At 40.0% G+C, this 16,434-nt stretch overlaps 1 protein-coding gene across 1 annotated transcript in view; it reads right to left on the reverse strand.

The window, feature by feature from the left end:
- Positions 1-3,583: 3,583 nt before the first annotated feature.
- The window catches only part of LOC115324826 (nose resistant to fluoxetine protein 6), a 107,093-nt gene continuing 94,242 nt past the window's right edge, over positions 3,584-16,434 (reverse strand). The window contains exons 10-13 of the mRNA XM_042292900.1: positions 12,230-12,350; positions 7,407-7,596; positions 6,245-6,387; positions 3,584-3,887 (exon numbers count right to left, since the gene is read on the reverse strand). Of these exons, the coding sequence (XP_042148834.1) occupies positions 3,618-3,887; positions 6,245-6,387; positions 7,407-7,596; positions 12,230-12,350 (724 nt within the window). The 3' untranslated portion in view covers positions 3,584-3,617. The remainder of the gene's footprint in view (positions 3,888-6,244; positions 6,388-7,406; positions 7,597-12,229; positions 12,351-16,434) is intronic.

A 16,434-nucleotide genomic window follows, 5' to 3' on the forward strand; every position in this document is an offset into this window, starting at 1 on the left:
CACGTTGGCCTTCATGACGTGCTAAATAATATTGTCGTAAGGTACCCTTATTCGCCTATTTTTTTGTCAACTTTCCGAAAATAGGTTGGAATGATTCATGCCCGGTTGTTTCCGAGTCACATAGTGAATCCACGGCATTTGTAAACCTTTGCTCTGATTTTAATTTTTCCCAAATGGTAACAGACCTTACACGAACTTTATCATCGAGTGCCAATATTCTTGATCTCATTTTGACAACATCTTCTGACTTGGTTAACTCAATAACCTACTTGCCCGGTATAAGTGATCATTACTTTATTAATTTCACTCTTAAAGGATCTGTTCATCGTTCAGTCAGTAAACCAAAATATATTAGGGACTACAACAAGGCCGACTATCAATCCATAAACAGAGAGCTTGAAGCGTTTTTAGATGAATACATGCTGGATTTTTCGGAACGTACTATCGAAACTAATTAGTATCTTTTTAGGGACAAGGTGAATTATTTACTTCAAAAATATATACCATTACGCGTAATCTCATGCATGCATCGAGCCGCTTGGTTCAACGTTCCATTAAAGCGTCTTTCAAATAAGAAAAAGCGATTATATCGCAAAGCCAAACAAAACCAGAGTAATTTCAGCTGGTTAGCTTATCGTCAATTCACAGCTCTGTTTCAAAGCGCAGTGAAAGAAGCTAAGAGGGCTTTCTTTAATAACACACTCCCTTTGTTACTGATAAACAACGCTAAAAAGTACTGGGACGTCGTTGGTGGTCCGAAACAGAATAAGGTATACCTAAACGACGACAATGGTGTCACTATTCCTCAGTCTAAATGCTGCTCTGTGTTTATTGAAGTGTTTGCAAAGTCGTTCTTGAATCTACCTTCCGTTTGTCTTCCCGATGTTGCTGATTCGAGCTTTTTTCGTATGGATCCTGTGCTGATTGACTGGGTTGGTGTGATGCATTTAATCCGAAATTTGAAAGTATCTTCTTCATCTGGACCCGATGATATTAGCTCAAAGTTTCTGAAGAACACCGAAGTATACTCCTCCATAATTTTGCCGAAACTTTTTTCACAGTTCCTAGATACCTGTATTGTGCCCGGCGATTGGAAGATGGGCAAGATGGTGCCCTCGTTTAAATCAGGAATTTCGCATTCTCCCCTTAATTACAGACCGATATCTTTAACTAGTGTTCCTTTTAAAATCCTAGAGCATATAATTTATTCTTACCTTGGTATTTCCTTGAGAGTAATGCATTTTTTACATCATGCCAGCATGGCTTTCGTAAGGCGTTCTCCTCTGAGACACAACTCATTTCATTTACACATAAACTTCTTGCTGCTTGAGGTAATGAATCTCATGTTGACTGCATATTTCTGGAATTTTCTAAAGCTTTCGACCTGGTATCTCATGAGCTGCTCTGTTTGAAATTAAGCAGATTAAATATTCACCCTAACATTCTCGCATGGATTGAAAGTTTCTTGTCTAACAAAACCCAATTTGTAGTTGCTAACGAGTTCAAATCATCCTCGTCCCCCGTTACTTCAGGTGTGCCACAAGGGTCTGTGCTTGGCCGTCTTCTCTTTTTCATCTACATTAATTACCTTCCGAACTCTATCGACTCATTCATCAAGTTGTTTGCTGCATGCTAGTTCTGATTCCTATGTGCTTCAGTCTGGCCTTAGCAAAATCTCTAATTGGTGTGATATCTTGAAAATGCGTCTGAATAATAACAAGTCTAAAGCAATGAGAATTACGCGTCAGACCGTTTGTGGCAGCATTTACGATTGTCAACTTTCAGGCAGTGCACTTGAACAAGTAAGGCAAACAAATACCTAGGGGTTCACATAACAGCTAGTCTGTCTTGGCAAATGCATGTCAAATATATAGTAAATAACGCTAACCGTATACTTGGATATTTGCGTCGTAACTTTTCTATGGCGCCATCATCTTTGAAGCTTCTCCTCTACAAAACTCTCGTCCGCTCTAAACTGGAGAACGCATCTTCGGTGTGGGACCCATGCCTGGAATTTCTTACTAATAACTAAGAATCGATACAGAATCGCAGCGCGCGTTTTGTCTTGTCAAACTACTCCTGTTGATCGAGCGTATCCTCTATGAAGGCAACCTTGAACCTTCCGAACCTTTCTCTGCGCAGAAAAATATCGCGACTCACGCTATTTCATAAGATATATCATTATAACCCGCATCTCAAAACCGGACTTTTTTCAGAGCCATCATACGTCTCATTTCGTTCGGACCACCATAACAAAGTAGGCGTGCCACATTGTCGCACAAACATGTTTTTCGATTCATTTATTCCAAGGACTAGTAACGAATGGAACCACCTGTCCGGATTTATCGCAACGACTACCGACGATTTCACTTTCAGATTTGCCATTGAGTGTTACGTACTTCCTCAATAATCTGCGGTGTCTGCATTTTTTATTCTCTGTTAAATTTCTGAATTAACTACCTGTTGTTTGTTTTTATGTTTTCCACCTCTCCCTTCTGTAACGCCCCCTGGGCCTTGAAGGTACTGAAATAAATAAAAATAAAGAAATACTAATATTAATCTTAGTATTCCTAATACCTCTCTTCAATGATCATTAATTATTACTATCTGGCGGTGTATTACACCAAAATACAAACAATTAAAACTTGTTCTCATAAATATTGAATATTCGTAGTAAGCGCCACTTCTCACTCATCTTCCAAACTTCTTATCTGACGCTACCCTGTAGTCATACCCTTAACGTTTTGACACCAGCTGCCCGATTTTCACAAAATGTTGAACCTACGTTAGCCGTCTTATCTTGCTCATTATCCTATACTTAATATTTTAAAATGAAATTACAAAACCACACTTTTATAAAACAAAAACAAGATATTTTAGCATTTTGAATTATACTGATAATCGTAAAATGTGACAGGCGCTGAGAGCTTGTTATATTAGACGCCGATGATGGTACTTAGGACACTGGATATCTCTTGGCAGCTCTAGTGCGCGTATACAATTTTGATTTAAAATAAATGGACCTACATTCGAGGCAGCCATTCGAAATATAGTCCTCACCCTCCGTCTCCTTTTCGCCACCATTGCCACCGGATGACAAAAAAATCAAAATTGAAGGGAATCATTTTTATTCGTATCTAAAATATCAATTTCTACAGGGATGTGGAAAACGCCGCATCCCACGCAGAAACCTTATTGGCTTTGTGGGCTCTGATTTGTATGATATATTCAATGTTAGTTTAAAATACATAAATAATTGTACTTCATTGGATTCTATATTCACAGAAACGTCTAACCGGCAGTGAGACAGAAAGCGAAGACAAAAGTTTTAGACAACACAAAACTAAAAAAATAAAACTTTATTGGAGAGTGGCCTTCCAAGCAAATGGTCAAATGAATGAGGTGCTTTGCAAACACTCGGATAGCACTTGAGACATATGAATCGCCGTCCACGCAAGACTAAAGTTCTAGCTCATTTGCTTATGGGAAGACAAACCGTCTGCTACGTAACTTGAATGAGCTTTTTTAAAAGAGTTCATGTTTTCTGCAATGAATATAGTAAGGCGCAATGAAATGGACTGCGTCAGTCATCAGTTTATCAAATGTTTGATTCCTCATCATAGGCGGCAGAACTGGGTCTTCAAAATAGCGCTTTTGTTTGAGTTCTTTTCGTTTTCGGTGCTTGGTGAATCCCGCTGACCAAGACCATCTTCGTCAAATTTGGCTGGATCACCTCCGGCTTGGGCGTCTTTCTGGGTTCTCTGCGTCCCACAATCAGTTGGCATAAAGACAAGCTTCTCCAGACGTCCCGTGGGTGCTTCGCAGCTTACGAATAACAGGTAGCTTAAAAGGTAACTCCACACGAGGGCACTGAAGCATTTTGACACCTGAAATAAATAAAACAAAACGAGTGGATCGTACCACAATCGAAGGATTTCGATAAAAAAAGTCTGGGTATAACTGTTTACTTGCGTTTCGAGGCATAACCGCTATCGTATCAAATAAATTTCGGAAAATAATAACGCCGTTGGTTCAACCCCTATCAGAAATGTTAATATTGTCGCTGGAGGCATAACAATTTCCCAACTTACCCTGGCATTATTTTTGGTGTCAATTATATTTTATTTAAACTTAATATCGCCGAAGAAAGAGCACAAACAATGACCAGAGTAGGTGCACACCCAGACGCACATAGCAAGGTCACGGAGTATGCTCTGTTCATGGTTCGTTTAACCGGTGATGAGAACCGCATGGAAAGACGTCGAACGCCATGACGTTGCGCTTTTGGCGTTGCATGATTTTGTATAAAATATTGATATTGTAGGGCGCTTTACCTCCGCTGTGGCTTAAGGTAAAGCGAAGTGTGGTATGCTCTCACGCTCCTGGATTTGTTTTCATGCGTGTACCGGAAAATTCAACACCGATTATTACACACACCTTAAAAAAAACAACAAAAAAACAACAACATCCAAAATAATATTTAAGTTTGAACGCAAGTCTTTTTTTTTAATTGTAACTGTAGATATATTACACAGCTGTCTCGCATAAAGGCATTCCTCATTCGAAACTGATAACAAGAACAGGTAAGTCCCTATAAAAGCGGGGGACAAAATAGCGTCGTGGGTAGACGTCTTCAAGCAGTCTCGCTTCAAAGGTTAGTATGATTACAGTTGATAAAAAAAAAGATTTCTGTGGACATTTCTTTAGCAGCAACACGGCAGCGCCCAAAGGCAATACTAGCAAACGTCTTTATAGCCCGTGCGAAGTGAAAAAGTCACATTAACCAAGAGCAAAGCTGTTTTATAGGCTACGGTAGTCTCATTTAACACACAGGTTAGCTTACAAGGCTCTTGTTATAACATTTGGAGAAGCAACTTGCTTAAACCAATAATTAAATTGAACAATACGGCATTCCTTATAGAGCCATAAGAAGAGGGGTTCCTTTTATATTGAAGTACAAAAGCATCGTTTACGGTAATTAGGAATTTTTCTCTTTTGATCGATATAAGTGTTTCCTTGAATAGTTTGCTAAAGGAAATGCACCACCCCGCTTTGTCTTTGTGACAAATTACAGTACCCCAGGCAGAATTTATATTTCTATTTTGATATATATTTTGGGTGGCTTCTAGTCATTCCATTTAAACTGCATTTACCATAGCATCTTTTTAACAATAGTTTTTAAAGGAATATAATTGTTATCACTTCACAATACTAGAAGCCAATTTGACAGAAGCCACTAGGCCCTCATTCCTGCCATCGAATAGAGTCGGTCGATTGTGTAGTTGTTATTAACCATATAATCATGATAACCCAAAAGAAACAAAATTGTGGTTAAGAAAATTATTTTATGTATTGGTTTTACTTCAAGCTATGTATGTTAAAATTTATAGTAATAATTTGCTTATGATGAGTCTAAGAATCAGTCTAAGATTAGTGATTATCTAGCTTTCTCTTTGCACCCTACATATACGATGCCTTCCCGCCTTCTGTGAGAAAAGTGTCCACCTACGGACATTTCCCACTTTAATGTTCATTTAAGGACATCAACAACATACATTAAGCTATTCGCACCTGCTATGAGAACAAAGGATTGGAACTCAACATGATTGCTGTTTGACGAGTACCCTAGAAATAAGTCCAGAGCACGATACATTGAATAAAAAAAATAAAGAAAAAAAACAATAAAATGATGAGAGTAATTTGCAAAAAGAAGTAAAAAAGTAAATACATTGTAATAACATGAACAAAGGCGGTAGTTTTCTTATTTATAAAAAAGTGAAAGTACTAAAACACGAATACATTAACAAGACGGCGCCAGGAGCAGTACGATATTGAATTTTACTGCAAAATGTGTAGCAAACATCCCTTTATTTTCCTAATAAAATACAGAGGCTCGGAGGGTAAGTCTCGCCGAAGGGATGAGTGTAATACAAGGCCGAGGCACCTTCCAAAAAAAAACTAAGGTTGAAGTGATTGCCTCTTGACAAATAAACATTTAAATATAGGATGTACATGGTTTTCGCGATATTATATCAAACACGTGTATTTTTGTACCACAAATATTGTTTTACTGTGTTATGTTTTTTTATATGGCACCATCAGCTTACAAAAATATAATTGTAGGTTACATTCGTGGATCAGAAAGGAACGTGCACTCTAGATATGCTTGGATGTCTTGTTGGTCTAACTCTCCGTGGCACTCTTTTAAACTCCCAAAGTTCAAGAAACAGATTTGACTTCTTACCAGCGTAAAATGAGAAAAGAAGCTTCTTTCCCGTGCGATGTGGCTTTGCAATTCCAGAAAGGGCATATGGATGAGGTAGACCCCGAAAGAGAGCTTGCTGAGCGGCGCAAAGGCGCCCCACGACAGGAACCTGTTTAGGATGCCTGCGAGGACGAACAAACGATTCTTGACCGACGTGTTAGAAGCTGCACTCTAAGAAATGCCTGCGCGTGTACTTACTCGGAAAACATTTAAAGAACCAATCTCTCTGATATAATAAATCAGCTAAGCGAATGATGAGGCGAAACATCTGTTTAGACTTGAAAATGAAGTCTGCGCTGCGGCATTATTCAATGCAAAGCGCTATGTTAGCATTTGCGTAATGCCACAGCGCAGACTTAATTTTGAGGTCTAAACAGATGTTCCGCCTCATCATTCGCTGAGCTGATTTCGTGGATAGCAGAGATTGTGTCTTCGAGTGTTTTGCGGGTAAGTAGACGCGAAGGAATTTATTTATTTATTTATTTATTTATTTATTATTTATTTGTACATACTGCTGGCCCGTGGGGCCGTGGCAGGGAGGAACAAACACACACACACACACAAAAAAAGAGAATATGATTCATACCTCCAACAGAGCTACGAACAATAAAGTGGTTACAAGATTAAATACAAAACGCGCCGAGAGCGCAAAATAGAAAACAAGAGCACTAAATGCACGTAAAAAGTGATATCTTAGAGTGTAGAACGGGCTCATAAATTCCCTCAATATATTTGTTCTCATTTAAATACACTGGTTTCTGCTTAAATACACGTTGTTCCTCACAAAACAATTTGTTTTTTGAGAAACTACGTCTATTATGGTGTGCACGCAGAAAAAGATTGCATTAAATAAATAATCGAGTGCTCGTAAACGGCCGTTGAATAGGACAGTAGGAGCCAGATTTAATAAAGGTAGTAAGCTTTCTCTATTTTGGCGGCCAAAAATAGTATACATTAAATTCAAGCTCACGACTAAGTAATCCAAAAGTAAGACATAAAAAGTCAAACAGAATGACCTGTTAAAACAAATAGCTATGAAACATCAGATTTTCTGAAATAGAAATAAAAATACGTTAATCTGAAACATGTAGAATCCATTACAAACATATGTAAGGGTTTTGAATTGCACCTCGGGACTCACCACCTTTGCCTGTGCTACAGGCAAATATTATCCAGGCAATGCTGACAGACCAGAGGATTCGGTCGAAAAACGCGAAGCACAGTTTCCCTAATTCAGTTGTTGGATTTCGGCTTCGATACCAATCCACTTTCATGAAGAGGCAGTAGAGACCGCATGTTGAGCCGAAACACCACCAGAGCGCCTGGTGTACCTGAAATAAACGAGGCACTGCACGTAGTGATTTCTTTAATATCGAAAGGACACCACTTGTTTGAGGTGTGTTCTTTAAGCGTTAGTGTACTCTCGTGTCTAATCAACGTTTTAACAATAATCTTATAACTGAAATTAAAGCAATGTAATACTTTATAATTGACATTTGCTTAGGGAGGGTCTTGGCTAATACGAAACAAGAATACCATTTTTAGATTATGTGCAGCGAGCATAAGTGACGTAAATAAATATGAAGGGAGAGTCGAAATGGTCGATGTGGGTCGCTTGTTTTCAAAGCACCTACAGCAGCAGGCGTCATAACAGTGGTGTAGTGTAGTGTGTGTGTTCTCATAGGTATACGAGGGAGTCAACTTACACTCTACATTTCACCCTCATTTTTCTTTTAAAACATTTTGGGTTACGGCCCTGTGTACAAATTTGGTATATGTGTGCGTGTGCTTGTGCGTGTTTTTCTTTTTTTTAAATCCTTGGTGGCGGGCTGGCAGGCGCACTCTCGTACGGGTTTTAACCTTTCTGCACAGCCGTGCACGCCACTCAGGATCAGATTTTTGTACGCAAATAAATATTATTATTATTATTATTATTAAAAAGAGTCTAGACAAAAGGATGCAGTTTTGTTTCCACGCCTTTGTTTAAGAACGGATTTTATCCACAAACAGATACAACACATTTACCGCATATTCTTCTGTTAAATGCCCAATAACTTCAAATTTTATGTTTATCAGAGTTTGATTTTTCTAAAAATCCTAAGTGCCTCAAGATGTAAAGAAATAATAACATTAAATATAAAGACGAGTGAAGCCATTCTAATGAACGAACTAAAAACGAAATAACAGGTTTAGGAGGTTACGGCACGGAACTTGGTTTCAGTTACAAGAGCCGCCAGAATCCTGCTGCTTGAAAGTCTGCTATGGTTGCTCATGAGTTTGTGGAACGCCTGTGTAGTTTCAAAACGAATTCCGTGGCAATATAATTGTAAAAATAAGGGACAATGGGCATTATTTACATACAGTTTACGGGACAATTTATTCTAAAGGAACAGTAAGCGTGAAGACGAGCGGATGAAAGGTAGACATAAGGCCAAGACAGAGGAAGGAAAACAGGTCACATGAAAAAGGGACAACCCAGAACCTCTTTTCTTTTTTCCCTGTGTCTCAGGGCAAGTCATGTCAACAATGTATTTGACTGCTATAAACACACTGGGTCGTCCTTCTTGGTCTAAACCCGTCTTTCCGCAGCTTTTTGGCACTAACGTTGTTAATTACTCGAAGAGGAAATTTACGTACCACAACGAATTCTCTCAACATAACAACCGCGTGTGTACAACGAAATACATAAAAATAAAAATAATAGCAAGGAACAATGTGTAGGCAATGTACGGGTTGGTGACCATAGTGAACGATAGGAGAAAGTAAAATAGGTAGGTAGTTTGCCAATTAACTAATAGCTTTATTAACCTTCTAAGTTTTTATCTTCGGGAGAATAAGAAGCAAATAAAGATTGGTTTGTATTGCTCTGTACTGCATTGCATTGCAGCCGAATTTTTCAAAACGTTGTGGTGGCGCCAAGGGGTAAGAAATGTCGTCCCTCTACACGAGTTCAAACCTAAACTAAACAGAAAAAAAATTAACGCAATCGCAGCAGTCTTCGTTTGCGCAGCGGGCGGAAGTCAAACAGCTGGACATCAGTGTTGCTCTTTGCCCACTTGCTATAAGTTTAAAGCCATATACCAGGTTGCCATTTCTCGCTCCGTATCTGTCACTATTTTTTTAATCAAAACTTTACACCAAGTTTAGGCAGTATTCTGGTCGAGTGTCAATTCTCGAAGATCATTATTATACTAAAATTAAATTTGAAAAAGTGAATGGAAGTCTCCTCGAAGTTTTCAGCTCACAAATTAACTCACTTTGCCTCTTTTTTGGTGGCAGCCATGGATAAAAATTTGATATCTAAAGTTGGTATTTTAATGTTTTCAGAAAGGCTAAAAACGCTCTGTATATTTCCACGGCAAACGATGTTTTTTGGCGTTTCAATCAGTGTGAGATCTGGCTGGTTCACGAATAGCAGCCGCACTTATACCTGAATGTCAAGTGTCGTGGGAAATGTTGGCAAGAGACGCAAATAAAATAAAGTTAGTTTTCTGTCTAGCTGAATAAAAAGCATATACAAGGGGGGACCCCCCCCAAAAAAAACGAATTTGTTTTCTTACAAAATCGTGAATTTATTCTTTTGGATTTCAAGTTGATAACTGATGCGATACTTTTGTCGAGACATTTTGTCAATGCTCCAAACAGCCTTTGAACTCATCTACTTAAATGCCTCTCACCGCTCCTGCCGTTTTTTGTTTCACCTCTTCCACATCCGGAAATCGATTTCCTTTGTTAACTTTTTTTTATCCAGGGAAACAAAAGAGTCCCACAGGACGAAGTCGGATGTCGGGTGTTGGACCATGCCGTTTTTCGTAAAAAAAGGTGTTGAACATTCGCGGAGTGGGAAAGATCACAACCCAGGTTGTGGCAAACAGGAGACTGATTCGTCCACCATGACAACGCGCCTGCGTAGACCTCAAGTGTCTGTTTTTACCAAAATACGGCGTGACCCCCCGTGCCCCAACCTCGCTATTTACCGGACCTCGCCACGTATGACGTTTCCTCCCCTGGATTTAAAAATATGTTTTCAAATGGAAACAGTTTGCCGATCTGGAAAAAATGAAACACAAAGCGGTGGAAGCAAAACAGGGCATAAAGCTCGACGAGTATCAAGGCTGCCTAGAGCGTTAAAAAGAACCCTTCGGCAAGGATATGGCAGCAGGCAAAAGGCGGTTTAAAGGTAACTAAAATTTGAACGTGTAAATACAACAACAACGCGATTGAACAAGAATAATTTCTGCATTTTTGTTTGGGTTCCCCCTCGTATACCCACTGTTGCTGGTAACGTGAGGAGAAGCTCATACAAGGTTGTTTCGCAATTGATGTTGAGGATAAGCTTTGCTTTGTTTGTCCTATGAGATTAGAAAATATTCAAGGGTGCTCACTCCGCAGCACTCCACCTTACCCTCGACTAAAGCTAATGTAAAGTGTATCGTTTTTCCTTTTCGCATTATGACTCGGGATGTTGGAGTCCTTGGAAAAATTGGGATTGATGAAAGTTTTACCTGGGAGTGTTTTCCACCTTATTTTTTTATTACTTGATAACATGAAATTTTGTGTAGTAACTCGTCTTGGCAAAGGTGCTTGCGTAGGAACCTATACTTCATACAAAACAGGGCCGCAGTGTTTAATTCTTTACATCAACTACCGGATACAAGCGGAAAGAAGAGGTTGAACGCGAGTGCTGTGTGAGTTTTTGACTGTTACTACCCTCCTCACTAATTAAGAACGAGTCTCAGACGAACGAACGTTGACGCAGTTCTCGCCTCAAATTTTTGTCCCATGATGGCCTCCTGTAGGTTGCGTAGAAAATGTAGCATTATGACCTTGTTATTTAGGAGGTGGCGTAAAAACTCTTTTGAAAAAAAAAAGAAGAAATACTGTGACGTAAGAAGTATAAAATATTTCATACATATAAAGTCTCGGGCGAATCAGTAATCGCACTAGAAATAGATTTGAACGCGCTAAAGACAAGTTCGTAGTCGACGCTGTATCTTAATTACTTCAATGTATGGAAGTACTAAAACTTATACTTTATGATTAGTTCAGTAATCTAGTTGGCACCGAGTTTAACTAGCGGCTTACGAAACCCCAGTTGGCGGGGTTAGAATTCTGCTTCAGCTAACCTCTTTCTGGTTAAGGCTTTATTATAAGAAAAGTCAATGAGGTTTCGCTTCTTCGTGAAATGAACCAAGCGTAATCTAAACTAATCGAATATTCTTTAACTGTGGTGTGAATGATGTCTTTCGTTAGTATGATGTGTAAACCTGCCAAAAGGGACCTTAATATTTTATTTCTTAGTAAATGCTGTTAACAACCTTTTTAGACTTTGTTTCAGAAGAGATTGATACAATTTACCACGAAAGAACTTATAAAAGTATTTTTTATAAGAATCGTTCTACAAATATAACGTTATTTCAAAGTAATTTGCCGCTCTGGTACTACTCTGAATCATGAATTAATAAGCGATTGTTGATTTGAACGCAAATTTTGACTTCACGTATTTGTGTATTTTTGTGCGCCAGTAATTTTCGAGGTTGAAACTAACCACACAACCTTTTCTTGAAATTATGGCACATTCATAATATCCCAGGAAGCATAAAAAATGTCCCATCAGCACTTTAACACTCCTTTACGTCAACGGGCTTTGCGATATCGCCGACCCAAAGAGAAATGTACCCCCGTAGAAAAAGACAAAAAATAAAATGCTGCTCTTCTGCGGCAATTTCCACAGTCACCCCTGCAGAAGAGGTTGGGTAGGCCACAAAAGGTTGTGTCTTTAATTAGAGCTTGGTTGAACGTTTTTTTTTAAATTATATGGAAATATTTTTATTAAACGCCACTCCGCTAATACAAAATAATGAGGCATAAAATTTTTCTTATCGGCATGTTTTTGGTGAAACTAAAGTTCTTGATTCATTCAAATATTTTATGACCCAGCAAGAAAAATAAGGATGAACTTACGTTTGACATTTTGACATCATGAAATTTCTGAACAAGCAGGAATGTTATACATCCAGAGAAGTAGCATACTCCGTGATAGAATGGCAACATGTAGTACTCGTTGAGGGTGTCCATTGTAATCCTGAAATATTGAAGTTTATTTATTAGCGCATAGGCATACCTTGCACCCTTTATATTCCTTGACATTTTTACAGAGAAGCTGTTTATGGCTAGTGTTCCGTTGAGTTTTCGTGTGCGTGACCAAACACTCTACGCTCGCACCGCCGCACGCGCACGCCTTCCCCGCATAAAAGATTCGAAGTAAATAACCAAATTAATGCGTTGACAAACGCGCGTGCAAGATGCCATTCTTTTAGGCTTATGCTTTAGAACAGTTACTGCTGCAGCCGCCGGCACGTGCGGTGCGTGGAACACCATTCCCTGCATTCTCCTTGATACTGGAGTAATTTAGAAATAGGTCTATTCAGTAGATTAGTTATCAATAGGCACCATTTTCAAGATAAGTAGACCCTCAGGTAGATAATAAAGGTTTCTCAAAGATTTGCCACTGTGCGACCCGCGCCGGCCACGTCTACACTCGCACCGCCCACTCTTTGTCGTCGTTCCAAGCGCTTACGTGCCTAGTTTCCTTTCCTTCCGCTTTCCCGGGGTGGCGGTCACGGCGCGCGTGTCTACTTTCCGCCGGGTGGTGGTCCCGTCACGTGTGTCTAGTTTACTTCGGCTCATGGGGGCGGGTCTGTGTCGTGTGCTAAACAGCTTCGCTGGTCATCCACCATGACAGAGTAGAATGACTCATGATTTTAGAGCGCAGCTCTTAGGCGCCCGTTTCCGGCTTGAGCGGCGTCGCCGTCGGCGTAACTAAGGTCACCCCAAGGTCACGTGACCCCCCAAGGTCACACGACCCCTCCCAAGGTTACCCAAAGGTCACGTGACCCTCCAAGGTCACGTGACCTCCCCAAGGTCACGTGACTCCCCGAGGTCACGTGGCCCCCTCCCCGAGGTCACGCGACCCCCCCCCCCCCCCCCCGAGGTCACGTGACCCCCTCCCTCCGACGTCAGGTGACCCCCCCAGAGCATATTAAAGAATGATGGGAGGAGGAGGAGAAAGAGGAGGAGGAGGAGGGGTCTACCCTCCCCTAAGTACCCTTCCCTCCTCCTCCTCAAGAGCTGCGCTCCAATTCGGCGTTACAGGGAGTTGTAAACGGCTTTCACTTTTTGGTTTAATTTTATGGTAATGTAATCAATATGCGAAAATATTATCACGTTGGTCAAATATCCCGTCTTTTACGCTACTCGACATCTAAAATATTTTCCCGAATTATTCGCTACCATATGCCTATATGCGTGCTAATAATTTGACTCGCGCATAGAATCCTCAAATTTGGACGGAGTACAGATTGCTTCATTTAGAGAAACTTGGTTTACACTCACTAAATTTCTCGTGAGTTTACATACATGTTTGTATTTCGCTGGTCTGTTGTTCGTAAAGTGCATATGTCCGACAGTGGAGTGCATAACTTCGCTGGTCTGCCCCTTGTGTTTGTAGAGTGCACAAGGTCGACCGTTGTTGAAACGGTAGTCATTAACCTCTACTTAAATGATGACTTAAAAAAAAAGAATGAATTATCCCAGCATAAAACAATTATGAACGGCTTCACGGTTGCTTGCCCCCTATATTACACCCGTTATGGCAAGAACCGGGTGTCGTTCCACGCTTCTGAAATTGTCTGTATACCTCGTTATTTGCTTGATTTCGCTTCCAGGAAAAAAAAGCGCAGTAAAGAGATTTCGACATGTTTCATATACCAAGGAATTCCTATGAAAATTGACAATTGCGTCATGTGTGTTTTTTGAAATTTTTTATAACTACTCACAAAGGCTATATTCTTGTTTTTTTTTATTTTTTCTTTGCTAGGTGATAACGATGACACCACGTCTCTTGCTCAGAACATGTTTCTTTCTGATATAGCACAAAGTGACCGTGACGAATTCTGCTCGCCATCTTTGCTTTCAAGAGTGTTTTTGGTTTTTTCACATATTGAGTGCCTCACACTGCACCTGGAAAAGCCCCGCGACCTGGAACCTTAGGAGAAACAATTAAATGATGTTTGGTGTAATCTCCCAGGTTTTTTTGGATTGATTACATTTTTTGCTGTTTTTTTGTAATATGTGCTTAATGCTTCGACTGTTTCAGTCGAAGCCTTAGCACCCCTTTCACAAAAGCAGCAAAAAAGCAGCAAAAATATTTGTTCCAACTGTAAAGAGGGTTCAAGTGAACGATTGCGTATTCTGAGACTTCCTTCTTTTATTTATATACTTATAACGGTACATCTGCAACTTTGTTCTAGTCATGCAAGTTCTTGAAGGCTTTGGCGAACTTGCGTTGTGCCGTGGATATGCTCATCCTTCCAAAATAAATATGAGTAATATAAACAACATATAGAATTTATATCGTAGCCCTAAATAGAAGCTCCGTTTTTTTTTTTTAATTTGGTTTTCAACCCAGAAATGCTATATGCATTTTTATGATCACCTTTTTTTTTTGGCAAGAAGGGATCGGTGAGCTTTAAATAATTTTGCTCATTTTGGCTTCGTTGCTGCCTCGCGTTTATCACTCACGTGTTTTTTTTGTCTTTTTGTTTGATGACTAAGTTTACTTAAGGAACATAAAATGCTTGAACGTGATGAAATACAGCCTGAGGAATACATGGAAGACGAAGAGGAAGCAAACACGATTGGACAACGGCTGACTTGCAACTAAACTTTATTATATGAAAAGAAAACAACTGAAACTTCTTAAACCGAGTACACACGCACAAAATAAAACACACGCCTACCAGGAAACTATGGCGCCTTACAAATTGGCACTCATGGTAGTCCGAAGGTACGTTATCTCTTTCTCAGAAAACGCTACCAATGGCTCATTGACACATCTGTCTGCAAAGGAAGAAGTAAAGAATGCTTCAGTTATTTCTCGAGTCAGTCTATCTCGGTGTCTACCCACAACAACCACGTCATCAAAGGAGGGGAGACATAAACAATCCTTGCAATGTAGCGGTATGAATCCTCCGACCGTAGCCCCGAGGGAGCAAGCGTGCTTTCTCAACCTTTCATTTAAACACCTTCCTCTCTGGCGTACATAGAACCTTCCTAACGGCAGGGGTATCCGGTAGGCGACACCTTATATACAAATCACAAACGGTTTTCGATGTTTTTTTCTTCTTTTTTTTCTTAGCTTTTGGATGTTTTCAAGCGCCATCACTAACTCTCGTGCGTACCTGGCTCATATTTTCTGGCGCTGAGAACGCAACAGGGACCCCGTACCGACTTCCGACCAGTTTTAGGTTGTGGGAAAGGCGATCAAGGAAGGGGAATACCACCATTCGACTTCTTTACTCACCTGCCTTTCTCTTCTCTGCACGTTCTGCTTGTTTCAAAGTGAAGCCCGCTACGTAAGCCAAAAGGCCCAACGGAAACCCCGACATCCTCAGTCTATTCATCTGCCCAGTGAAACTGTCTTCGATCGAGTGCACGAACGACCCCTTGAGCACCGATCCATGGCATGAAATGGCGATACCGCGTTTTACTATTTTTCAGTGGGTGGAGCTGTAGTCAAGCATCGTCTTCCTAGAGCGCAGGCGAAAAGACCAGCAAACATGCTTTGCCTTTTCTTTGCACTTTCGTGTTAGCTCCCTCTGCGTCGTCCGTGTTTTCCTGAGACTGTATTTCACCATGTTCAACTGTTACCAGCGGGCCCAATTTAAAACCCCACATTAACATCGAATACCACGACTTCTGCGTAGTTGGCAAAAATATCGTCCAGGCTTATGAATTTAAACTGTGCACTCTAAAATGCAGCCGAGTAAGGTGTGCTGTTCACGAAAAGCATGTGCATCTCTAAACGGCAGGCATTTGTGAATATTGACAAATAAATGAAGAAAAAAGTCATAACTGCTGCCAAACATGTTACATTTGTTTTGTGGTCGAGAAAAACTAATTACAGAAAAGTAGAGGGAATATAGCGACACTTCTCGCGAACTAAACAATTGTGTAGAGGAAAGTGCACAATTGGGAAATTAAACTTAGTTGTAATCAGTCTTGTACACGTTACTAAAAAAAGTAATCGATTACAGTTACTATTACTCTTGGCTAAAAAATATTCGACTAGATTACTTGATTACCCGACGGCAAAAGTAATTGGACAT

Source organism: Ixodes scapularis, unplaced genomic scaffold (assembly GCF_016920785.2).
Source record: "Ixodes scapularis isolate PalLabHiFi unplaced genomic scaffold, ASM1692078v2 PGA_scaffold3__209_contigs__length_174095766, whole genome shotgun sequence".
Classification (NCBI taxonomy): Eukaryota; Metazoa; Arthropoda; class Arachnida; order Ixodida; family Ixodidae; genus Ixodes; species Ixodes scapularis.